This window comes from Telmatherina bonti, assembly GCF_933228915.1.
Source record: "Telmatherina bonti genome assembly, chromosome: 21".
Taxonomy (NCBI): domain Eukaryota; kingdom Metazoa; phylum Chordata; class Actinopteri; order Atheriniformes; family Telmatherinidae; genus Telmatherina; species Telmatherina bonti.
The window spans coordinates 12,694,890-12,720,085 of NC_136630.1; the positions used below are offsets into that span (position 1 = coordinate 12,694,890).

General features: G+C 37.9%; 5 protein-coding genes across 5 annotated transcripts; 1 reads left to right on the top strand and 4 right to left on the bottom strand.

The window, feature by feature from the left end:
* Nucleotides 1–216: 216 nt before the first annotated feature.
* hmx3b (H6 family homeobox 3b) lies at nucleotides 217–1,361 on the bottom strand (the record flags this gene model as incomplete). Its single annotated transcript, XM_079261352.1, has 2 exons — nucleotides 217–794; nucleotides 1,097–1,361. 2 exons carry the CDS (start codon nucleotides 1,359–1,361, stop codon nucleotides 217–219), a joined length of 843 nt encoding a protein of 280 aa, XP_079117478.1.
* A 2,697-nt stretch (nucleotides 1,362–4,058) lies between these two features.
* acadsb (acyl-CoA dehydrogenase short/branched chain) lies at nucleotides 4,059–8,589 on the bottom strand. The gene is made up of 11 exons (XM_079260710.1): nucleotides 8,498–8,589; nucleotides 8,029–8,191; nucleotides 7,841–7,941; nucleotides 7,518–7,724; nucleotides 6,426–6,596; nucleotides 6,156–6,281; nucleotides 5,983–6,075; nucleotides 5,782–5,871; nucleotides 5,548–5,685; nucleotides 5,217–5,316; nucleotides 4,059–4,726 (listed from the first exon to the last, which is right to left on the bottom strand). The coding sequence occupies exons 1-11, from the start codon at nucleotides 8,528–8,530 to the stop codon at nucleotides 4,650–4,652; spliced, it is 1,299 nt and encodes a 432-aa protein (XP_079116836.1). The 5' UTR covers nucleotides 8,531–8,589; the 3' UTR covers nucleotides 4,059–4,649.
* A 1,142-nt stretch (nucleotides 8,590–9,731) lies between these two features.
* LOC306771220 (zinc finger protein Pegasus-like) lies at nucleotides 9,732–11,237 on the top strand (the record flags this gene model as incomplete). The annotated part of the gene is made up of 3 exons (XM_079260336.1): nucleotides 9,732–9,867; nucleotides 9,948–10,133; nucleotides 10,312–11,237. 3 exons carry the CDS (start codon nucleotides 9,732–9,734, stop codon nucleotides 11,235–11,237), a joined length of 1,248 nt encoding a protein of 415 aa, XP_079116462.1.
* Nucleotides 11,238–13,249: 2,012 nt separating this feature from the next.
* pstk (phosphoseryl-tRNA kinase) lies at nucleotides 13,250–15,516 on the bottom strand (the record flags this gene model as incomplete). The annotated part of the gene is made up of 6 exons (XM_079261202.1): nucleotides 15,222–15,516; nucleotides 14,179–14,425; nucleotides 13,900–14,101; nucleotides 13,738–13,813; nucleotides 13,547–13,640; nucleotides 13,250–13,473 (listed from the first exon to the last, which is right to left on the bottom strand). Exons 1-6 carry the CDS (start codon nucleotides 15,438–15,440, stop codon nucleotides 13,250–13,252), a joined length of 1,062 nt encoding a protein of 353 aa, XP_079117328.1. The 5' UTR covers nucleotides 15,441–15,516.
* A 1,035-nt stretch (nucleotides 15,517–16,551) lies between these two features.
* adam9b (ADAM metallopeptidase domain 9b) lies at nucleotides 16,552–24,389 on the bottom strand (the record flags this gene model as incomplete). The annotated part of the gene is made up of 22 exons (XM_079261203.1): nucleotides 16,552–16,669; nucleotides 16,801–16,835; nucleotides 17,034–17,127; nucleotides 18,037–18,166; nucleotides 18,388–18,493; nucleotides 18,602–18,688; nucleotides 18,816–18,996; nucleotides 19,129–19,240; nucleotides 19,445–19,640; nucleotides 19,746–19,835; nucleotides 20,158–20,329; nucleotides 20,508–20,638; nucleotides 21,551–21,638; nucleotides 21,734–21,903; nucleotides 22,044–22,115; nucleotides 22,796–22,858; nucleotides 23,022–23,214; nucleotides 23,346–23,422; nucleotides 23,507–23,585; nucleotides 23,679–23,755; nucleotides 23,846–23,952; nucleotides 24,320–24,389. 22 exons carry the CDS (start codon nucleotides 24,387–24,389, stop codon nucleotides 16,552–16,554), a joined length of 2,448 nt encoding a protein of 815 aa, XP_079117329.1.
* Between the last annotated feature and the right edge of the window lie 807 nt (nucleotides 24,390–25,196).

The following is a 25,196-nucleotide window of genomic DNA, read 5'->3' on the forward strand; positions in this document are numbered from 1 at the left end:
CTCTTTGATACTTATTATATCAAATGGAAATTTGTCATACAAGAACACGTCAACAAAATAAAAAAGTTGATAATAATAATAATAATAATAATAATAATAATAATAATAATAATAACAACTATCATTTTGTCCGTTGAACCTACAAAATATACAAAATTTGATTCTGGATTGCTCTTATTTAAAACCATATGTACAGCAGACTATGTTACATTGTGGTTACACCGGCCGCAGCAGTGGGACTGGGTGGGAATAGTACATGTGATGAGGAAAGGCCAGAAGTGACTGACTGCTCGGTGAGTTTGAAGCGGTCCCACCGCTTGTTTCTGAGGACCCGCTCTCGTGGTAAAGTATTGGGACTCGAACAATCCTCTGAGCTGCCGCGTGGCTCATATTGGCCGCCTCCAGCTCCGCAGCCAGCTGCCTTTTCCACTTATTCCTCCGGTTCTGGAACCATATCTTCACCTGTGTCTCGGTCAGGTGCAGCGACGCGGCCAGGCCTGCCCTCTCCGAGCTGCTCAGGTAGCGCTTTATGTCGAAAGTGGACTCCAGCTGGAAGACCTGACTCCTGGAGAACACCGTGCGCGTCTTCTTCTTCCTACACGGCTTCTTGTCGGAGTCTAGTTCGTCTGCCTTTCTCCTCCAGTCGTCATCATGTTCTGGTTCTTTCTTTGGCTCTTCCGCGTCACTTTCATCCAGAGCAATGTCGTCGTCAGCGCTTTCCTCTTTGGCATCTTGGTCGCCTTTTTGGAGATCCGGGGTGCGCCTGTCCGGCACTGGCGAAGCCTTGTCTGATCCTACAAGAATAAAAAAAAACATTTTAATACATAGAGTCACGAAAAAAAGGATTTGTGTTTAATTCGTTTTGCACTGAATTATTGTATTTTTTGTGTTTTGTCAAAATGTAACCATTTGATTATTTTTAATTATCATTAATTCTTAAAAAAAAAAAAAAAAAAAAAAGAATATTGGCGGTGATTCTTCATAACATGAAATAAATCAATGCTGTGATGCCTTTCCTATATTTTTTTCCCCATGTTAAGCTGAAATAACATAAATTTTAAACAAAAGTATCTGATCAGAAGTGATGACAATTTACCTCCAGTCTTAAAATGCGCTCCGAGTGTGTATGGGTACCACCAGGAGTAGTGCGCTGATAATCCGAGTCTTTGTGCGGGCAACTCAAACCGAGGCAAAGACAAGTCACCAAGTCGAGAAAAGAAGCTGCTTTCGAAAACTCCTTTGATCGGACCCACGGGGGATTTTGGCTTTGCATGTTTCTCCTCTATATTCAGCAGGTTTTTTATGGAAAAAGGCGAGTCCTTCGTGGGGTGGCGAGTCTCTTGAGCGTCAGAGTCTGCCATCACCGTTTACTGTCCGACAAGGCTCACCATCAAAAATGTTCTCAAGGGGGAAAGATAAGCAAGTTCTAGTCTTTGTAGGGAAAAAAAAGATGGATGAAAGGATGACGAAAAAGTATTGAGAATGAAAACAGGCTATATGTTCGACACTGCGTCCGAGCTCATTTAGAGTGAAAGCGCAGAGATCACTGCGTCAAACCTGCGCTGGATTGGAATGATAACATTGAAATGCCGGTCGAGTTAAACGCGCTCGGTCTCTGCTATTGGACAGGTACAATAGCAAATGAGATTTGAGATGAAGCTGTGAGGGGCTGTGACGAGAACGGACTCCAAAGGGAAAAGGCCGCGCAAGCGTTTTGGCTCCGGGCTCAACAGTAAGGCTCTCCCACTTATCATCTAATTAGAGTAAAGAGGGAAATGTCTCAGGCTTTTTTTTTTTTTCTTTTTTTGGTGGTGGTGGGGGGACACGACACGATCCACAATCACCTGTCAGTAAATTGAATAAGTGGCAGAGATGATTACACAAACGCGGAGCTATAGTAGTTTAGCCTTATTATGTAAATTACGCATTCATTTTGCGCACCAAATGTGCGAAATGTCTGAAAAGGGTAATGAAAATAACGTGAACAGATAAAATATCATTAAAACATACGGAAGTAAATAAAGAAGAAAGCATCTTACCATTTATGAACACATTTTAGATGACCTCCCAGGAATCAACCTGTTATTCACCTGCTCCACCTCAACAGCAAAGCAACATGCATTGCGCATTTCACCTGGAGCTGAGCTCTCTGACTTCACTGTAATTTTATTAGCCAGGAAGTGCTTCAGGCGAACAACAAACTGAATGTTTACCGTCTTGATAAAAACCTTTTTACATCAGCTTTGAAAAAGAAAACACTCCACTGGGCCAGGAGGTGATCTAATGCACGAGAATGACAACAGACTTCTTTCTGTCGAACATAACAGTAATGCATGAAGAAGATTACATTTTTGAGTCATCAGGTTTAATTAGATAAGATGGCAAACTGTAAAAATAAAAATCAGGAGGGAAAGCTGATGTAACATTTATTGTTTTTCATTTTCTGAAACACTCAATTAGAATTTAAAAAAAAAAAAAAAAACCCTCAAAGATGCTCTTTGATTTAACTGAGAAAATCCTAAAGAACGTTGAGTCTCAGTGTTTTCATGCACATGGAGAAAAGACGATTTCTGTCATGCTTATAAATTGATAGTGCGGGGATAAGAAATTATATATATATATATATATATATATATATATATATATATATATATATATATATATATATATATATATATATATATATATACACATAAATAAATGTATAATTTTTTTTTTACAGATCTGCATTCAACGTCCATCATGTATACCAAACTTGAAGCGGATGCAGAGAACTAATCAAACAAATTGAATTTGCTCAACCTACAAGTACACATCCTGTCCTTTAAGCCCGTAGAGCGCTCTTCAGCTGTAAAGGACAACACTGTGTTTTGTGAAAAGCTACTTGAATCCTTGCATAATTAGAGGTCTCATAGCAGTGTTAAAGATGGGGGTGGAGAAAGAGGCTAGCTGAGCAGTTTTGCAAAGGCAAAGTGAAAAGCATGATAGCGGTGTGTTGGGATCAGAACATGCTCATCAAACAGGCATGGAAGTGGATCAGAAAGAAAAGTGCACTCCATCAGTGACGCTTACGCAGGCGTGATTTTTCCTTTTTTAAATTTTGTGTGTGATTTTGGAAATATGGAGCTGATCATATCGATAGTTTTATTTTTTATGCTTAATTTTAACCCATTTGCCTAAAACTAGTAAAATACCAACATTATCTTTTAGATCAACAATTTAACTGATGATTAATATCTAAGCCTTTACACACATAAAAATAACTTCTGTTTTACATCTAATCTTCATCCACTTCTGTGATTTAGCACATGAACTCAGGTTAGTTTCTGTTATAGGATGTTCTGCCTTGTTCCACATAGATTCTTACTGGCAATTAAAAGACAATACATTTTTTAAACTGAAATGTGGAAAAGATTGTAACACAATTAATTGCAAATTGTGAACAATTATTACATACTTATGTTTTCAGTGTTGAATATAAAAATGTATGTTTACCATAATAATTCCCTACCATGTAAAAAAAAAAAAATAAATAAATAAATAAATAAAAAAAAAATCAAGCCTGGGCACTAATAAAGTTATTTATTGACTTCATACTAATATAGGCATGTACATATTTAGCATCAACTCTGCCAATACCCAGGACTGCAATTGTTCCTCCCCTCTCTGCTAATCATTAGCAATCATTTAACAGCTGCATTTTTCTGAAACATATATGTCGACAGAAGCATCTTATTCTAAAGATGTTAATATCATGCTTTGTATACTTTAGACATAGCTTTCCTTTCAAACAATAGACCTCACTTTACACAGGCTGTGGAAATTTAATTATCTGCAACTACAAAATTATCAGAGTGAATTATACAAGGCAGGCTCTTTTCATTTGAAGCACCAGCATAATTAAACTGATATAAAATATCATTAGAGGTGACAGGCTGTTAAAAGAAACAATTAACTGCCCTTTCAGTGAAGTGCTGCTGTCATTCGGTAAAATGCTGCCATCTAGTGAGATAATTTGGTATTAACTTGCAATGACAATAAAGACCAACTTCTATTACTAATGACAAAACATCCTTTATAGAGAATTTCCACATTTAATATTATTGACAGACAATTTTTTTTTACAGGTTTCTGATTTGATATTAATCACTGTACAGTATGTAGAGCAGTGACTAAGCTGTACAACTTCCTGTGAAGATATCACAGCTGTGATAAACCTCCCAAATCCTCTGAAGGCACTGAAACATCCCAAACATGTCCAAATCAATGTCTTTCAAACATTCAGACTTATATTTCTTATATATGCAAAAGTTATTTACCTAATTGATTCAGACAGCTTGAGAAGAGCAAAAAAAAAAAAAAAAAAGACTAAAATTTCAAATGTTTGTCTTATCAGAAGCGGAGTGTACAAGTAAACAAGTAGCCAAATAACTATATTAAATATGAAATTAAAATATGACACCAGAATAACTGCAACACAAAAGCTGGGAAAACACATTACCATCAGTAACATTGGTCATGTGTACTGCTTTACAAAACCCCACATTGCAAGAACAGGAAGCAATACAACTCCTAAACTTATTCTACTTCTATTCTGAAGTCATCTGAGGGAAAAATAACACAGCAAGGTGTGACATGGTAGGATGGTTTCAGTAGTCATATTCCTTATCAATGAACTTGGCCATAGTGGATAGCTGGACATTTGTTGTCCCCTCGTATATGGTACCTGTACAATGAGACAAAAAAACCCCAAAAACATTAGGTTAAATTTAAAAAAAGGAGAAAAAAAAAGGTTCCATTGTGGCAGCCTAAATCTGCTTTCACTTTTTCAGAGACAAGGAGGGTTATTATGCAGCCCAACCTGCTGGTACTCCAGCTGCAGAACCGGGGAGGCAAAAAGGTGGTGATGAAAGCAAGAGTGATATTTTGCCCTGACAGCTTCTTTGGCTGTGTGTTGGTACAGTAGCATGCCGATAAGGCTCACGCATCATGCCAAGGGGTCAGGCAGGGGAATTCCTGCAGAGTCTGATTACAGCCGTTGCTATAGGCCGCCCCCCACCCTACTCTGCTCCAATCACAATCTGCTACACCTGACCTTCCTGCAGCAGTTGTGTCCTCAACACAGTGCAACTTCTATCACTCTTACCTACTCTGCTTTGTGTGTCTTAAATAATGAAAAACACTGTGGGGAAAAGGCAGAGTCTTTGCTGGCTCACCGATTTTGCAGTCTCTGTAGTATTTCTCTATGGGGTAGTCTTTGGTAAAGCCTACTCCTCCCATCCATTCGATGCATTTTGATGTAGTTAAAGTTGCAACCTGGTACACAACAAATCAGAATATTTAAAACTGATATTATCTTTTCTTTCCCCACAACACTGAAAGATTATGAGGAGAGTAGACAAGATTCAAGGGCACTAAAAAAAAATCAAAAAGCTACTTCAACTGTATGTTTAAAATCACAAAAAAATATTTGTAAGCACTCTTTAAACAAGGAAAATCTCTAAAAGGTTTTGAAAATATGTATCCTTGTCAATAAATGAAGGTTACCTCAGCAGTGAAGTATTTAGCCATGCAGGCCTCCTTAATGAAAGGTCTGCCGGCTTCCTTCAGACGACTAGCGTTGTATGTCAGCAGCCGTGCTGCTTCAATCTGCGTAGCTACGTGGGCTATTTGGTGCTGCATTCCCTAGGATTAAAAAAAGGTGGATAACAGAAGAACAAATGAATAAATGCAATGAGCTTCACAATATTATCTGCAATGGCGTCTGATTGAGACTGAAACCTGGAAGTCGAAGATTCGTTTTCCAAACTGCACCCTCTGTCTGGTGTAAGGAACTGTGTGGTCAAAGCAGCCCTGGGCCAGTCCAAGCATCTGAAACACAGAGACAATATTAGAACATTGTGCATTTTCTGGTTAAATTGAAATATTCCTTTGAAGTAATAATAATATTATAAATAATAATAATAATGTACAACTGAATACCTGTGCTGCAATCCCAATCCTGCCCCCATTCAACATCCCAATGGCATACTTGTACCCATGACCAATCTCTCCCAAAATGTTCTTTTCTGGTACCTGGAATGGAGAACTTTGGCTAAGTAAAAATCCCATTATGTCCAAGGCTGATGTTTGTCTTGTGAATAGTTTTGCTTTACCTTGACGTTGTCAAAGTTGAGCGGGCAGGTGGAGGATGCACGCAGGCCGAGCTTGTTCTCCTTCTTGCAAATCTCTAGCCCCTCAGTATCCCGGTCCACAATAAAGCAGGTAATGCCTTTGTATCCCTACCAGTCACGAATAAAGTCTTTAACTTAGCTCATCGCACAGAGCTACACATTTAAACCTAAAATGCTGTGCCACAAACCGCAAGGAGGTCAACTTAATTATAGAAAGTTATTTACCAAACTCCGAAGACATGTGTTACTCACAGCAGAAGGATCCACGTTGGCCATCACCAGGAAAACGCCTGCTTGTTCTGCATTACTGATCCACATCTTGGATCCGTTGATTACATAATAGTCCTTTTGTTTATCAGCACGTGTCTTCAGGGCAAAAGCATCGCTGCCAGACTCGGCTTCGGAGAGGCAGAAGCTTCCAATCTGCCACAGCCGGGTCACAAGCAGGAAGGCATTACAGCACATGTGGAGAAATACAGTTGTGCTCATATTTATTCATACCCTTTCATTAAAGAAGGAAAAAAACCAGCTGCCTGTAAAATAAGCTGAAACTGACTAAAAAAATAAATAAAAATGTATGAAAATCATTACATTATTTTCTAATTCTGGTTTAATAGAAATGTTGTTTTTTGTTTTTTTTTAAAAAGCAGACATATCAGATAATTTATTACATATTACATCATTCATCAACTAATATTTTGTTGAAAAATCCTTTAATGTTTCCGCTACAGTCAGGTGTTTTCTGTTCCTCTCAGTCAGACTTCTGCACCTGTTGACAGGTATTTTGTCCCACTGTTCAACAGAAAAGTGCTCTAATTTGTCCAGGACCAATTTGTTTGTTTGCTTTGTTTTTTTCTTACTTCAATTCAATTAAATGAAAAAACAGTGTCTTATATTACTAAATTATATTTTTGCAAATTTTTAGTGATTGTTCTTTTTTTTAAGTCTCCAGTTATTTAAGTGACTGTTGTAAATTCAGCCTTTTCTTTAATGAAAGGGTATGAATACATATGAGCACAACTGTATGTTAAACCAGTCAAGATGTCTGACAGCATTTTATCCATGTTAAATCCATCCTTATGTTTATGTGCAATAAATAAAGCTCCCAAAAGAAGTTGGGGTATTGTGGGACATATATAAAAAAAAAGAAAAAGAAATAATAAAAAAAAGGAATTAAACAGATTCCAAATCATTAAACCTTATTAGAGATGTCCAATATTATTGGCCAACTGACATTAACAGCTGATATCAGCATTAAAATGCAATATCACAAGTTATTAGTATTGATCTTTAATTTTTTTTAATGACACAACTTTTACAGCATCAGAATGCATAATAACTCACCATGTCAGTAGACAGTCGGCTGAGATACTTCTCTTTCTGCTCTGGTGTACCAAGTTTGATAAACAGTGTGTTAATCAGGGTGTTCTGGATGTCACAGAGAACAGCCACGGAGGGATCCACTTTCGCCAGCTCTTCAATGACCAATATTGAGGAGAAGAATGTGGAACCAGTGCCACCATATTCTGGGTCAATCTCGATTCCCATGAGCTGTTAAAAAAAAATGGACATAAAAGAGAAAAATCCCTTTGTTTTGAAACTGAAATGCTTCCAATTATTTAAACACTGCAAAGCATTGGTTAATTTCCAGCTCAACTAATACATACTCCCTGTTCAAAGAGGGATTGTATCACTTCTTTATCCATAGTAGAATTTTCATCCATCTTTGAGACAACTGGGGCGATGCGCTCTTGGGCATATTTCTTCACTGTCAAAAACCAAAACAGGTGTTTAGGTTGCAATAAACCATGTCTCCAGCTGTGTGCAGCAACATATAATCCGTTTTCTAGTTCACCTGCGTCCCTCATCATGCTTTCTTCTTCTGAATATGTCTGAAGGGGAGGAAAGCTGACCATTCCCTCGGCCTGGTCTGAGGTCACAGCTGGGGCAGATTTGGTGGAGCTGCTCCTCCATCCAGACTGGCATGCCCCCCATGGTCGAGAAATTTGTCTGAGAGACTGGAAACAACAAGACAAAACATTTTCCTGCGCGTTTGGATCAATTTGTCATTTAATTTAGGAATGACAGTTTTGTTGGACATTCTTCATCAATAAGTTGTAAGAAGTGAGCATGTTGTGAGGTGGAACAGTGTAGTTTGGGCTTGTAGCCAACGTTAGCATCTGCTAACTAAAAACGTCACATTGGTTAGCGACAGCAAAGTTAAGCTTTTCCAAGATACAGGACACTGCAAACGTAAATTATACTTAGATCAGTGCAAAACCCAGCCTAATTTTAACATCGAAAATAATCTTTTGCGTGCTCACCTTTGAGAAAATTCTAACCAACGGGGCAGCCATGGTTTTGTTATGAAATGTCTACGCATGCGAGCCAACAGAGGGCTGATGCTGCCTTCATGGATCACAATCAAGTGCAAAATATTTCAGAATTACTCTTGTAGGCTCATATAAAATTGCATGAACACAATTAGGTGCTGCGATAAGTATTAAATACTACTCATCACGCTTGGTGAAGTCGTATGTGTTTTTCATTTTTATGTATTTGCGGAATGTATTGCGGAATTCCTATTTTACGACAGTAAGCGAACGTAACAGTTTCGCTTGGTTAAACAGTGGGTCCGCTCCTTTACTGTCAGCCGGGCATTGACGAGCGGGATATGAGTTTTTCGTTTAAATGGAGAGGAAAGTTTGCTAACGGAGAGAGGCTTTATCGAGACACGGATCTTTTAGAGCAAAATTGGTAGTAATACTCCTCACCCTCCTCCTCCTACTACTTCTTTTAAAGTCAGAATTTTGCGCGCGTTTTTAGGCTGTTGTCTGCAAAGTGCAACCCTGTCCATTGGACGTCTCTTAACAAATACGAACAATATTATTATAAAAGAGTTTGATTGGGAGGAACTTTACAGCTTTGAGCAGATCAGAATCCCAATAGCAAAAGAAGTCCGATTAATCATTTTAATGCACGGTTATCTACTGAAAGGCCACACATCTACATCATTTATGAAATTCGAATATTTTCTAGTTTTATCAGTAAAACGAGTCTGATTAAATTTTTCCACACATTTTGTTAGAAGGGGCATTCGGCCGTCATCTCTTTAATACCCTGAGTGATTTCGGATTTTAAATAGTGAAAACTCCGCCCACCCAACGTTATGCCGGGTTGCCTGGGTAATAAATCGTGCGGATCCACTGACGCATGAGAACAGAAACACGGAAGCGGTCTGACGTTCACAAGGTAACGATTGTGTTTAGTAAGGTACTGTACCCTTAGGGCCTCATTTACTCTCTTCATATAACATTAATGTTAGTTGAACGCTATAAAGTAAGATGGTACGATGGTGTTTAAAATAAAAGGGCAGCATAGACAAGTATCGTTAGCATAGCTTCTAATAATTGTTAGCATAGTAAGTATTTTTCAAACAGCTCCTGTTTGCTAACGCTAGCTACGGTCAGTAACCAGCTGAGTGATACAAAAGCTGAGTTGTGACACTGCTCGCCATCCCCGCTGAATGTTTTGAGGCCTGACTTTTGAAGAAGAAAAATGGAAGAGATAAAGGCCGAACCTGTGGACTTTGTGAAGGAATTTCAAGAGTACCTGACCCAGCAAACCCAACATGTCAACATGATTTCGGGCTCTGTTTGTGGCGAAAAGGAGACGGCGGAGCAGTTTCAAGCTGGTGAGAAGAGGAAAAACAACAAAAGCATGTCTCAAAGAATATATGCTCAGATGATAAAGTTATGTTGTGTGTATCTCTAGTCCCAAGGTGTGAGCAAAATGGTCTGGACCCTCCATCTGTGGAGGTGAGCCTGTCAGTGGAGGATGGATCAGATGGACAGATGGATGGCTTGGAGAGGACGTGCGATGGAAAATATAAATGCAGCTACTGCAGCTATGCCAACAAGGGCATGGCTCGTTTGATAGAGCACATCCGCATCCATACAGGTAATTATACAGTTCCATCTGAAATCCTGCAGGTAATCCTAATACAAAAATGTAATAGCTGTTTTTTTTTTTGTTGTTTTTTTTTACATGTATTACATTGTACTAACTTCCTTACCCAGGTTTACTATTTTACAGTAAAGTATGTTTGTTTAAATCAATGTTTTCTTTCCCCACCCAGGAGAAAAGCCTCACCGCTGCCAGCTGTGCCCTTTCGCTTCTGCATACGAGCGCCACTTGGAAGCCCACATGCGCTCACACACAGGAGAGAAACCGTACAAGTGTGACCTTTGTGCATTCCGATGCAGTGACCGCAGCAATCTTTCACACCACCGCCGCCGCCGCCATAAGCTTTTGCCCACACGGGTGGTCCGACCTCCCTTCTCTAACAAAAGAATGTTAGGCACCTTGCAGAAAAGGGCAGGCTCGTTGGGATTCAGCCGGCGGCTCCTCATCAATTTCAACCCTCCGTCCATGGTGATGCCAAAACCGGACTATCTGAATGACTTGTCCCACAAGATCCACCACCTGAACAACAGCGAGTATAAGAACCCTCCGAAGGTGGATGAGAACGAAAACCACAGCAGGAGTGCCAATGGTTTGGCTTTTAAAAACCCCCTGGACCAGCTGTCTACACTTGCTGGCCAGTTGGCCAGTCTTCACCCTGAGCCTCAGACTTCTCCGCCTCTTGACAAAGAGTCCTTAAAAGATGAAAAACCAATCCTCATACAGCATGTCTCCAGTGAACAGGTTGTAGTGTGTTCAAATGGAGTGCAGACATCGCCTCCTAAAGAATCTCCCACCTCAGGTCAGGAGAGTTGCAGCCCTGTTCCTGGCTTTGGCTTGGATGGCAACATGAATAATCTTACCAGGAGTGTTAGCAATAGCCAGCCGGGCACACCCACCCCTGCCCCTACTATACTGGACCAACAGCACTTTTACAAATGCCAGCATTGTGATATTCACTTTTCTGATAATATACTCTATACTATTCACATGGGCTGCCATGGATATGAACATCCATTCCAGTGCAACATCTGTGGACATATGTGCTTAGACAAATATGATTTTGCGTGCCATTTTGCCCGTGGTCAGCATAAAAAGTGATTTGTAGCATTATTTCTTCGTTACTCAGACTATTCCGCACAATACTTTATCAAACTTTCACATTTAAGGGGGCTGAATTTGCTTTCTTGGAAAATACACCATAAGTGGATTTTGAGGAGAGAGTGATTCCTGGCTGAGCATGAGGAAACTTGAGAGAGCTGGTTATTACCGCAACAGTCTTGAAAATTACAATCGTCTTGGTTTCCTGGTGTTTTGTCAGCAATAGGTGCAGTTGCGTGCCGAAAGAAATGTATCGAGCAATTGACAAGCTAGCTGAAGCTGGCTTAGAAATGCTGCTGAGGCTTCCAAAGGAGCAGTCTCTAGGATTTAGTAACATCTACTGACTTAAGTTGCACCGTCCTCTTCCAAGTTTGTCTCCACAACTGCAGTAATTACTAGAAATGTCAGAAAACAAAAAGAAGGAAAATAATTTTTCTAGAGTTGGAAGTTATTTGGTCAGTTCCTTGCTAGGGGTATGTTAGCGCAACGTTGGATACTTGGTGGAACAATTCATGCTGTCTGTGGACACAAACTTTTCATTGCAACATAATGGCAAGAACAGCAATTAGTTTTACACTTCTGGAAATGTAATCATGGATATTGCAAAGCATTTCTTCCGTAAGAGCCCCTTAAATCATACACAGTGGAACTAATGAATTTTATAAGGAGATATGAACATAAAACTGTGATTCCAATACAAGAGCATTGATAACATAATATTCAGTTTTTTTACATATTAATATTATAGAGCAACATTTAATGTTTCATCTTATTTTATTTCACCCTTACTGCCTACACTTTACAATGCCTTTCATATTAGTTTTGGATGTACAAAATGTGTCATATCTGATAACACAGCATTGCTTAATACCTCTCAGTGTTAGATAAAGCCAGACATTTTGCGTCTTTGCTAAATCAACATTTTGTGTTTGGCATGTAGCATGATTTGATTGTTTTAATTGTCTCATGGATTTAGAGCAAATTGGGAAATTTTTACATTTCTACAGGCAGCAACATGCGAGTCATTTCATATCAGTGGCCAAAAGAGTATTTAACCTTCAATGTTTTTAGCTTAACCAGCTTCAGTTTATAAACTGAACACTGTAAGTAGACACTTAGTAGTCTAAAGATGCACCAAAGTTTTTTCTCATTTGATGCACATAGACTGAAAACCATTGAGACTTGTTGTGATTTTTATTTATACCTCAGTGATTTAGCTCTATTTATTCCAAGTGTTATTGACATGGCCAGGAACAACATGAAAATTAGCCTTTTTGGCTAAATTTGGTACATTTAGAAGTCTTTTTTTTTTTTTTTTTCCAATATGTTCTCTACCTGTCAAACAAACAAACAGGAAAACTAAAACATATGTGTTTCAAAATATTTTAACAAGTTTTATAAATTGTCTTAAGTAGTTTTGTGGTAATACGTCTGTCGTACAAAATCCAATATGACTGTTGCCATGTACTGTTTGTTGCTGATGTGGAGACACTGAAGATCTGTTGTAACCCTCACATTGTTGAAGGTAATGTGAAGTAATGTTAGTAGATTTGGATTTGTGTAAACTTGGTATTGTAAGCTGGTTATTTGTACATGATTTTGTCATTATGGACAAGAAATGGAAGGTTGAGATGTTTCATATTTACAGATAATGTGTAGATCTTTAAGAATTTTGATATTGTGCTTTTTCCAAAATGTTTTTCATAACTAAATAAATTAACAAAATTATACAATTTTGTTGAGTTTAGTAACCGTTCAGTACCACAGTCCACTACATCAGTGTTGTTTTCAACCTTTTCTGAGCCAAGGTACATTATTTTCATTGAAAAGACCATAAGGCACATCTCAAACGGAAAATGTTGAAAAATGAAACTAGCCAATATTAATATGAAGGTATTCTTGTCAAAAATAACATAATTTCCTATGGCACACCAGTGTGCTACAGCACTGTGGATGAAAAACACTGCATTGAGAATAAAACATGCACTTTTTAAAGCATTTTTTTTCTTTAATTAAACACATTTATGGTCCTCCATGAATCTCAATAGGATTTCCTTCTTGTCACCATCAAAAACCTCCACTGCCTTTTCCACCACATGCTCCACATTGATGTCCTCTCCTTCGATGAAAGGTGCATCTTGGAGAAAGTGTGTCCGCAGGTTTTGGAGAAATGCGGCTTTACATTCATTTAGCTGAGCAGCCAAAGACTTCATATGTTCAGATGGGAGTTGATTTTCTAAAATTTGAGTAAGAACGTTATTAGCATATGCATTGTGGGAAATGATTACAGATGAAGCTAAATAACCAACCTCTGGCTGTCTTCATGGCATGAGATATCAGACGTCGACAGGCCTGGTCAGCCTGGTGAACCACGCTGGTTGCGCATTTCAGACGATCAGCTTCCTGCAACATATAGGAAAATAGATCACATAAATAGCTTACTTCAGTAGCTGAAGGTTAAATTTCCATGACCACATGTCATTGAGCTGAGCAGTGACACCTTTTGTTCAGTGTTGTCTTGAGCTGGACTCGGTGGGTTACTTAGAGCAGAACAGATTAACTCCATCACTCTCTGGCTGAGGATGATCAGAGAAACACATGGATGGTTTGTGCATTCAAACTTCAACCAAATAATTTTAATAATGTTTCTCAGCTTTCTCACATGTCACATTTGGGAACATCATTTGTAGTGTTGAGAGAGATGCTCTGCATTTCCCATGAGTTCTTCTGTGGATTAGGACACTCCAAACGCTTTACCATCTCCAATATCACCTCAGTGGGAACGGGTTGAGACCTGCTTTGGTTCCTGCTGATGCAGGACTCCAAATCACACTCGAGATATACCTGGCAAAAACCCAGCGAATCTGCATAGACAGTTGAGAACTTTTATTATCTGTTTCAACACAAAGAGTGTTCTATGATGTTGACAAAGTTTTCTCACACTTTCTTGAAAGTTGGAATACTTCATATCTCATGCTGGAATAGTAGAAGTTGTCATCCAGCAGGAGGAGAAGTGGTGCCTCCACAGACGTCAAACCTTCCGGCTGCAGCAGAGCTTGAGTGCATCGTTCCCACGCAGCTTTGTTGATCAGCGATATGCCTGGAAACTCTGCTAATGTTTCAGGCCTTTCCAAAAATGCTTCAATGCACTGCAAAACAGTTTGTCTGTGGGACTTCCACTCTGTGTGCTAGAAAAAGGAAAGGGAGTTTTTGAAAACATTAGCACAATGGACTGTGAAAAGAATTGTAATCAATGCTAAAAAAAAATAGCTGTGGTACAACCATACAGTCTATGGGTATAGCAGCACTGTAAAAGAAAAAAAAAAATCTATATCAGGTTGTGTTTTCGAAAGTTTTTTTTTTTTAACTTTTTGCTTAATCATTTAGGTAAAATATATTTTTGCTGTTACAATTTAAAATTAAACATAGGGGTGTGACGGTATGCTTTTATCCCAATTCGATTCGATTCAGATATTTTGGGTGCCGATTCAATTTAAATTGCAATTCTCACAATTCTCTGATATTGCTGATTTTTGAAGATTAAAAATAAAAACAATGTATAAAACTTATTTGCTCGTAATTTTTTCATTTGAATGAGGAAAAAATAACCCAGTAGACAGACCATAATTTGCTGCTATAATGCCCAAGAAAAGTAAAAAGATCAATAAAAACAATTTTAAAAAATGACAAAATTTTTTTTATAGTGTATTCATTTTATTTATTTGAAAAAAAAAATCGATTTTTTAGCAAAAAAACAAAACAAAAAAACAAAACATTTTAAAATTGTGGAGAAAAATATCCAGATTTCCATTTTTTTTATACGATTTTCCCCATCCCTAATTAAAGACAAGGTCCACTAGAATAACTCTCTAGTGTGCTGTTTAAGTGGAATGTATGTCTGCTGATCTTTTAGTAAACCACATCTGATCAGTTTCTTGCCGAGTATAAATCTATTTAATTTGAACATGGATATGTTTTATTCACCATATCTTGCATTTGAACACCATCCTGCAGTACTCGACACCGAAATGCATCCCCAGGAATCAGCTCGTCATAAGACACCACAGTTGCTCTCCATCCATACTCTGTGACAGAACGGAGGATCCTGCAAGCCAGAGTGGACTTCCCAGCAGCAGGCAGTCCACAGAGGACGCAGAGACACGCAGGAGATCCGCCGATTCTCTCTGCCTCAGGAGCTGCCATGAAGTACCATACAGCCACTTTAAAACTGGAAATTTACATAGAATACAACTCTACTTTCACGACTGCTGGAGTAATTGATACTTCCGCATTACTTTACGTCAAGACGTAAGCGTATTTAGCATTTCCGCAGATTATCCTTTCAAAATAAACCCCAGAGGGATTCGGAAGTCAAACAGATTTACTGAAACCATCGACCGTATGACTGAAACTGAAGTTAGATCTTGATGATTAATCACTTTTAACGTGAGAAAAAATAGTTTTTCTTCTCACTGATAAAAAAAAAAAAAAAGACTCCATTTGCAATAGTTTTTTTGCTATTTCAAAAACTGTAAATACGTTTTAATAATCGGAGGGAAAAAAAGTCATATATATTTATAGTTAATAAAATAGGCTATATATCTAAATTCATGGATTTAAATTTTGAACTACAAGCCTCAAAATATAAGTGGCCTCATACAATATGGAGGCAAATCGCCAGTATTGCCCTTTGAGAAAGCAGTATTATACTTTCAAATGTGTAAGCTGCGACTTTGACTGAGCTGTTCAAACAATAGATTTTACATAAAGCCTACAAGATTCTGTAAACAACATAAAAGCAAAAACAAAGGCACTTCAAGAAACATTTATCATTTTATATTCTCCAGCTGCATAACTTTTTCCTCATCTAAACATATTAAAACAGAAGTAGAGAGAAAAATGTAAAGATAAACCTTTTATTTTTATTTAATTAAAAAATAACAAATTTATTACAATTATTTTTTTGACAATGTAACAGTAAAATCTGACATTTACAGTTATAAAATACTTTACTGTGGGAAGAAAAAAAAGCATAAAATCCAAACATATATTCCCTTTGTTCTTAAACAGTTCAAGCCATGATTGCGAAGCGATAAGCAAGGACCAAATAAAATGGACAAAAATTTTTAAAAAATGACCAGACAAATCCACCACCAGATCCACCAGTCAAGCTTAAGGTGCTGACATGTAACAGGAAGTGTGAAGCTGCTTTATCAGTTTTTTTTCTTCCTTTTTTTGCAAATACACTGCTGAGTATAGTAAACTTCATAAATTCACAATACCATTAAAAAAATAATGCTGTCTGAAAAGAAATTCAAGCTGGCAGCTCTTTCCCAGGTATTGGTCTGGGCATTCCTGGACCCTGCATAGGAGCAGGTGGAACTGGAGGAGCGTTGTTTGTTTCTAAATTCCAATAGTCCAGTTCTCCATACCTGAAACTGAGACGGTGCGCGTAAATTTAGTTAAACGCTGTTACATGGGTTGAGCTGTGAGGATGATTATGTCAGTGAAATGCAAATCAATAAATAAAATGAGCTCATCAATGAATGAATTGAGTTCATACCCAGAAATTGGAGATGAAGTAGCTGATGGATCAGGCTACATTAAGAGGGGAAAACACAAAAAACAACACAGCACAGTAAGACAAATGGTCGAAAATATACTGAAAAGTAAACACACTCGCATATTTTTTCTGATTTACATGTTTCATTTCTTGTGATTGAGTCAAAAAGAAACTTGACTTTTTAAAGCAAACGAAGCCCTTCAACTCCCTGTGCTGCTGCAATACATACTAACCTTATTAGGTGGAGGTTGTGCTGGAGGCTGGGCTGTGGCACCAGTTTGAACATTGCTGTTCACATTTGCATTTGTATTTCTGGAATTACGAGACCTAAAAGGACAGGAAAAAAAGATAACATGAGGACAAATTCCTTTATTCCCTCTGCCATCAAGCTTTTAAATGCAAGCGACAGTACTTAGTGTGGAGTGTTATATATCTGTTTTTATTCATCTATTTCTTGCTGACTTGTCACTTTGTCACCCATGATGATACTGCTATGCTTTATGACTGTATCCTCTGCTGATAATCTATTCTGCATATTGACATTAACTATATGTCTGTGAAAAATGTTCTGTCCTTTGCTGCAACCCACACTCTCAAAAATAGAGGTACAAAATAAGGACATTTCTGTACCTATAGGTACATTTTAAAGAAATGTTCTCTCAAAAGTACAATACTGGTCTTTAAGAGACCAGAAGCCCACCTTCAGAGTACGAAAAAGGGTTCAAAGTGACATAAAGTACAAATTTGTACCATTTTGACCATAAGGGTACCTGCAGCATTGAAAAATGTAATGCTAATGGCTGTAATGTTACAAACTAGAGCAGAGTTGAGTGATGACAGTAGTACTACTTAACAGTAATTTACTACACCAGACAATGAAGGTCAGATGCTGCAAACTAAGTGTATGGCTGGTCAGTATTTTGAGTTTTTGAAGATTATTTCTAGATTAAAGATAAGATAATATTGCTAAGTTGCATGGACCAGGCCTAATGCTGTGAAAACATGAAAAACATAACTTGATAAGGTAAGGTTGAACTTGATAAGGTACAAAAATAGACCAGAACTGAAGGGTACAGAAATGTCTCTCAAAAGAGTACACCCCCAGCGACAAGCATTTGTACCTTTTTAGGTACAAGCTGGTACCTCTATTTTTGAGTGTGCATAATAAGTATTCTGAATGTGAATCAAGCCCATTTAAATATATCAAAAACATTTTAGAAGTCAGGAAAGGTTTACTTGGGAAGTCTTTTTAGGCAGATGTCCAAAGAATCTCTCTTAAAGATGTAGAGAAGAACCAGAACGAGAAGGGCAAGAAGAGGAACCACCAAAAGGAAGAAGATCAACAGGCCATTCCTGAGGGAGTAATCTGAGATACGCAGGGTGTGACATTAATAATTGATGTATTTAGTTATAATGAAGTAATCGTGCCCTGATGCAGTGACTTTATTCTACCATCATTGTATTGATAACCATCTAATAAGAAAACATAACTTTCATTTCTAAGTTTCGGGCTCTCATTTTAAGAAATTAACACAGCATTAGATGAGCAGCAGGGTTTGATGGCATAAAATGACAGGTTAAACCTACCTATCATAGCTGGACCACTGTCAATGCTACCACCTCTTCCTGATTTGTCACAGTAGGGTGGGGCCCAACCATTTTCACAGTGGCAGTGACCTTGATCATTACATACCTGGAGGAAGCAAAACAACAGAGCTTACCGGTACTGTTCAGGAAGCAGACAAATTTTCAGGAAATTAAATTTCCTTTTTTTAAAAAAAAAAACCCATTGTTTATTTACCCCTCTTCCATTGCAGGTAGTCTGAGCATTACAGTCCAAGTTGGGTAGCAGAGCAGAAGCATTCACACACTGAAAGTTCAAACAGGTCTAAAGGAGATGACATAACTTATTGATACAGTCAAATGAGTCATCTATTCCACTTTGATTTCTTTATACATCTCCTCCCTGTAACATAAACACTCCTTAAAATAGTTCAGAAAGTAACTAGACTTGCCTTTCCTTCACCACAAGGGCTACCAGGATTAACGTAGGCAGGATCGAGCACATCTGGGCCCAGGTTGAAGTCAGCATTAACACAAGTGGACCCTTGAACTACCTGGATACTGACGTGGGCACCAGCAGGGGGATTATTCACATCCAGGTTAGTGCACTGCACCTTTCCACACAGAGCATTTCTGAAACACAGTCAGTTTCCATCGTCATCATCCTGAATGCACCACAGTTATTTATGCACGCACTCTCCCACTGTAACACACACTTAATGAACTTATAAATGAAAACATCCAGTAAAAAACCAGAGCACATACGCCACAGTGCATTTGATGTAGTCTCCACTGCTGGTAATTCCACAGTTTCCAAACAAGTTTCCTTTTGTATTTGCAAATTCAAAACAAACGTCTGCTGCCTTTACTGCAGAAGCTGTCCAAGAGAAATAATGTAAGCAAAGGAGAATATCAATGACAAAAGAAACAAATCAAACAAGTTTACCACACCTGCTTAGATGCCTGACAGCTATGTTGCAGAAGTAATCTGAGGTCTTATATCTAAACTACTTATTAGCTATTGAAAGTTCTTTTCACCTTGTGTTCTTTCATCTTTTTAATGAATTATGAATGGACCTACCTCCTCCAAACAAATGTCTGCACTGGAAATCGTACGTCTGGCAGTGGCCTTCATAGCAGTATGCAGAATTGCTTTGACAGGGGAGTCCATCCATGATGTAGAAGTCATTGGGACAAAATTCCGTTTTACCATCACAATATTCAGGAAGATCGCAAGAGCCAACAGATGGTCTGCATGGTGCTCCAGCAACTTTGATCTAAAACAAAACAACAAAACAACATCGAATCCATTACAGAATCCTTTCCAGTGTATTGCCTCGATTCAGTGACGGCATGTAGGAGAAGTGGAACACTTTGCAAACCTGACACTTTTCACAGCAGTATCCCTGAGCACAAGAGGACCCACGGGTAAATTTACAGGTAGCAGCATCGCAGCATTCATTCTTGCATTCCTGCATGATAGAATGAAGAAAATAATAATAGTTAAAACAAGACTTTTTTTTTTTTTTTAAAAAGAAAATAAAAATCTCAATTAATTTCCATCTATATTCTAATTAAAAAACAAATGAAGCATGGTGGTGCATGTATTTTTTTCTGTGTTGAAATTCCTCTTGATTAATAAAGACTGCATTTCTTGACTTGTTTGGAAGTCTAGATTTGTATGTATTATTCATAATCAAAATAATTTCAGATGGTAATATCCAACATCAGAACATCTCAACCATTTTTTACTTAAATGTATGGTATGCATGAGTCTCTTGAAGAGAACTCCACCTCTGGTGTGCCACAGTCACACTGCTCTCCTTCGTCCAAGCGGCCATTTCCACATTCAGCAGTACCAATCACATCTGATGAAGACGGTGGATTTCGTAGACACACACCTCCTCCACGGATTATCAGGGTCTCAAAGTCTTGTGCACTACACTGGCTGAACATGGTAGAACCCCTGCAGAACAAAGTTTTATAAACAATTGGTTGAAATAATCATTTGAGCAGGTCTTGATGGAATCAGTGGAAGCGCTTTTTTGTTCAAACGCTAGTATCTGTGCAACATGTAGCATCCCCATTATACAATAATCCATATATGGGGAAAAAAAAGCCATCATTTGTGGAGAAAATTTTACCCAGCACTTGCTGACATGATGCAGCTTTTTCCATCACAGTTGCAGCGGCTGTCGTCGTGATTCATTCCCATGTTATGGCCCATCTCATGGGCCACCACAGTGGAGAAATAAGCCAAGCTGTTGTCGCTGTACTGTAAAAACACAAGCAATACTTTTAAGTGGTGCCATAGTATGCAGGGTGTACCCTGCCTTTCGCCCAATGATTGCTGAGATAGGCTCCACCTTCTCCACAACCTTGAATTGGACTAAACAATTGAGAAAATGAATGAATGAAATAAAAAAAGAGTGGTACAAAAATCTACATTTACTACATGTGAAGTCAGAAGAGAAAAGACAAGGAATGAATAGATCTTTCAAATAGAGTTTTCCAGCTGAGTATACAGTACCTATGAAGTCTCTTAAAACATACATTTCTTATACCATGATTAAATGAACAACTTTAGTTACAGTATTAAATGGATGTTTATAATATCATAATTTCCTACTAATTAATAATGAATCTTAGTGTTTGTTTTTAATACATATTCTTAGGTGTGCACGTCAACCTCTTAAAAACAATGCACAAAAAAGACAGGACAACGTATTATTTCACATATAGTAAAGAATGAATAAAAGCTCTCTTTCATTAATCTTTTATATATACAGTATATATCTTTAAAATGTTGTTTTATAACTTCTCTTGAGACTTAACATCTGATCCTTTCTGTCTTGCTGCTGTTGTACTGGAATTGCCCTACTAAGGAGAAATAAATAGATCTTTTCTTTAAACTGATCACAGTGGAAAAAAATCTAGTTTGGTGGGAATTTTGGCACTGGACACATTTTGGGAACCAGACCTAAGGAATCTAAAGGTCTGAGGAAGAAAGCCTTTCATGTAGTTTAATAACATGGTTTTCCAGTCTAACCTGGTTGACTTGTAGTGTTACCAGAACATGTGACAATGAGCTATACTCATGAATAATGCAGACCCTATCAGTTTCCATGTAAAAGCTCATACTGCCAAAGCAGCACGGTGTTAGAGGTTAAAACGGAGTTGAACTAACCACGTTGATCCCTCCAGAAGTTGCTACTGAGCAGACTGTACCCACGAAGGCCATGCCTAGAACACTTCCATAAGGCTGGGGCTTACCGCTGCCAAACAAGTCACATCAACTGGCTTTATTTTTCAGACTCTTTAATGTTTGTATCAAGCCACTTGAGAATGAAGAATAACTTGTGTTACTTACACAATGAGCTGACCAATGTCATGTCTGATTCTTGGTAACAGAGTCGTCTTCCTCCACTTAACAAAACTCTCTAGCACCTCTCCTGCAGAGCCATCCACACTGAAAGGATTACTATCCTTAAAAATCTCCAGGCCAACCAGCACAACACGGATATTCAGCTTCTTGTAGTACTAGAACAGAGGAGAAAAGGATAATTCATAGTAAAGCATTTGCTAAAGGTTATGGTAAAGTAAATTTTTGGTTGCATTGCAACATCACAGTTTGGATGAAATAATGCAATTAGAACAAGTATGTTTTCATGGCATCTCACCCCATCCAAGAGATTAGCCATTTCCACCATCTCGTCTCGTACTGCCGTATCATTTTTTTTCTTGAAATTATACTGTTGAAAAAATATTGTTTTATTCCGTTTTTGTTCATTTATATATTCAGCAGTATACATTCTACAGTAAGATTTACAAGCCAATCTTTTTGTACAGAGAAAATGATTCTTTTTCTTAAAAAATTTTAAAATTCTTAACATTTTCTAAGGCAGACCTGACTAAAACTGCAGCCAAACAGCACAATAAAAAAGAAATATGTTTAAAATATTTTAAAGGAATAAAATAGATTTCTAATGAAATCTTAGTAGCAACTGGGGAAAACAAATGCATCTACAAGTACAAATCAACTTCAATGCATCACCATGTTTTTTATTTATAGCTATAAGCTGGAGGTTTATCTAGTATAAGTCTTTAGAAGAACTCTGCCAAGAGATCTTCAATGTTAAACCCACTAAACCAAAAAGAATGCAGTGGTAATTGTGAAATTCCGCATTCATGATGAAACACAAATGAAGCTTCCCGCATGCATTTTTCTAATTGTATCATACACAATCACAGGCTGCTTCAACAAGTATATAGTCATTTATAACCTCTTCAAAGTAATGAAAAATCTTTTGAGACTAGTCAATTGAATAAATCAGGCTGTGAGTTTAAATTGTTTGTATATATTCCAAAAACGCAAACCTTTACAAGGAAATCACTGACATTAACATGTGAAAATCCAAAAATAAATACCCACTCTGAGATTATCGACAACCAGTACCAACTCCACATAGCTGGTTTGAGGTAAATTGCGTTTCTTCTGTTAAAACAACAAATTTGTAAAGAAGAGGAAGCAGTCAGAATAGCATCCACAGTCTATATGTAGTATATATATATATATATATATATATATATATATATATATATATATATACATACATATATATCTATGTATGTAAAGTGAATGCATTGAAGATCTTTACCCTTAGCAGAGCAGTCAGTGACTGGCCAGGCTCAAAGGTTTCATGACTTGTCATTGATGCAGCCTCACCAGTGACCCCACAGGTTACTGGCTCTGACTGAATGTCCTTCAGAAGGTACAGAAGGTGCTCATTAGTGGTGGATCGTGGTACAGGTTCAAGTCCAAACGTTTCATTTCCAAGGAAGATCACACCTCTGTAGAAAAGCAGTGGACAGAAAAACTTCATTAAAAACTAAAGCCCTCATTCAGTTCTGTTTATCACCTGAAGGAGGAAATAAAAACACTACTGTTCCATGCTAGTGATGCGAATAAGATAATTTCAAACCTGAGGCCAGAGCATGTGCTTAGTGCCACTAGTGAATCCTCAAATCCATCTACCTCTCCATGGAAATAGCAATGCACCTACAAACAGGAGAGCAAATACACATTTAAGTTTTTATATTTTAAATCAGTCGTGTTAATCTAATTAAGCAATCATTAATTTACACGTGGTTGCGGATGTGATGAGTTGTAGTTGCCAGTGACATCATGGGAAAACTGAACAAAATTTGTGTGTAAGAAGTCTCTGTAAAGAAGTGAAAAAATATTTCTCTAAGGGTATACAAAATTTTAGTATAGATTTTATAATGCTGTGAGTGCCATGTGGCTGTGCCAGTACCTGTTCTTCTTAAGATGCAGAAAGTGTCTTCTGTTGTTAATGTTAAGTGCATACGACAGTGTCTCATCTCCAAAGTTCTAGATGTACAAAAGAACAAAAAATATCATTCATATTAAAATGACAGTTACAGGAAAAAATACTTTAGATAAATAGATCGATAAATATACCTCTTTTGACTGTTCCTGTCTGTTGATACTCCTTGTCCACCTGTGAATCACCTGAGGTTTCACAATTGAATACTTGGATAGTTTCGATGTAAACTCATTTAAATTGCCTGTAAAAAAAAATGTGATAAAAAAGAGACCTATAAAAACTGATAAGTTATGTTTTGGTTTCATAATGCCACCTCCACTCCAGACAAGTTCACTCAAGTAATCAATCAAGGAGCACACACACCCAAAAGACAATTACTGATGCAATATTTATTTTAAGGCTGTACGCTCTGGATTAAAATAAGGAAATATATATAAACAGAGGAACATACAAAGCTACTCAACGCAATAAAGATTTCTAGGCCACAAAACTAAATGCAGAACATCATTAGCGCAGTCACAAAAAGAAGAAGAACCGAAAGCAGGCTCCTTTACAACTTCGTGGACAGCTTGAGACTATTTAACACATCTAAGATAATTAAGCCTCACCTTTGCTGACATTCCCAGAAATACAGCAGAGCACAAAAACAGCGAATAAGATGTTTTTTCTGATCACCATTCTCGTTAAAATGTCGTGTTCACGTGATCCCACCGGAATGTCTGCTACTACCCGCTCGGAAGTCCTGTTTCTTTCTGCTGGTCAGGTGTGGTAAGGGGAGTGGCCAAGTCAGATGTGCTGACTTTGCACGGACAAAAGCAAGAACCTGTGATGAAGATGGTGGAGCTGTGGGCAGATCAGACCTCCCTGCTCGATATCAACTGTCCATCCTGTCGTAACCAGGGGTTAAAGTGTGTGGCGCCGTCCCCCCGGCTGAAATCCACCACCTAAGTAAATTATTCAGTTCATATCCTGCAGTCGTTTACATAGGGCTGTCCCATCTGTTTAGTCCCACTTTAACCACTGATCACGACAGAATGGAAAAAACAAAACATGGACTGGGTCAGTCTGTGTAGCGAGTTGTTTTCCTGTGTGCAATAGTGCGCTGGGGCGGAAGGAGACCCCTGCACCCCATCACACACTCACACACTCTGGCTCTAGTAGACTGCTAAACTGATTTTATCTCATCTTATTTTATGATTTTTTTTTTCTCTTGACTCATATTCTTCATCATATCTTGTCAAGCTGTTATGTGAATTTTGCTTGGGAAATTAATAAAATATCTATCTATCTATCTATCTATCTATGGGAAAAATGTTCAAACAATCACTGTCTTTCTAAAATCTCAGTCTGCGACTATAAGACTAGTCTTAAGACGTGAGCAGTTGTGAGCTGAAAGTTTTCCAAGAGTCTCTTTCAAATCTTTTCATTTTTCTGGTGTAAGTCCATTATTAAAATCTGATAAATGAGATAGAAAATATAAATTCT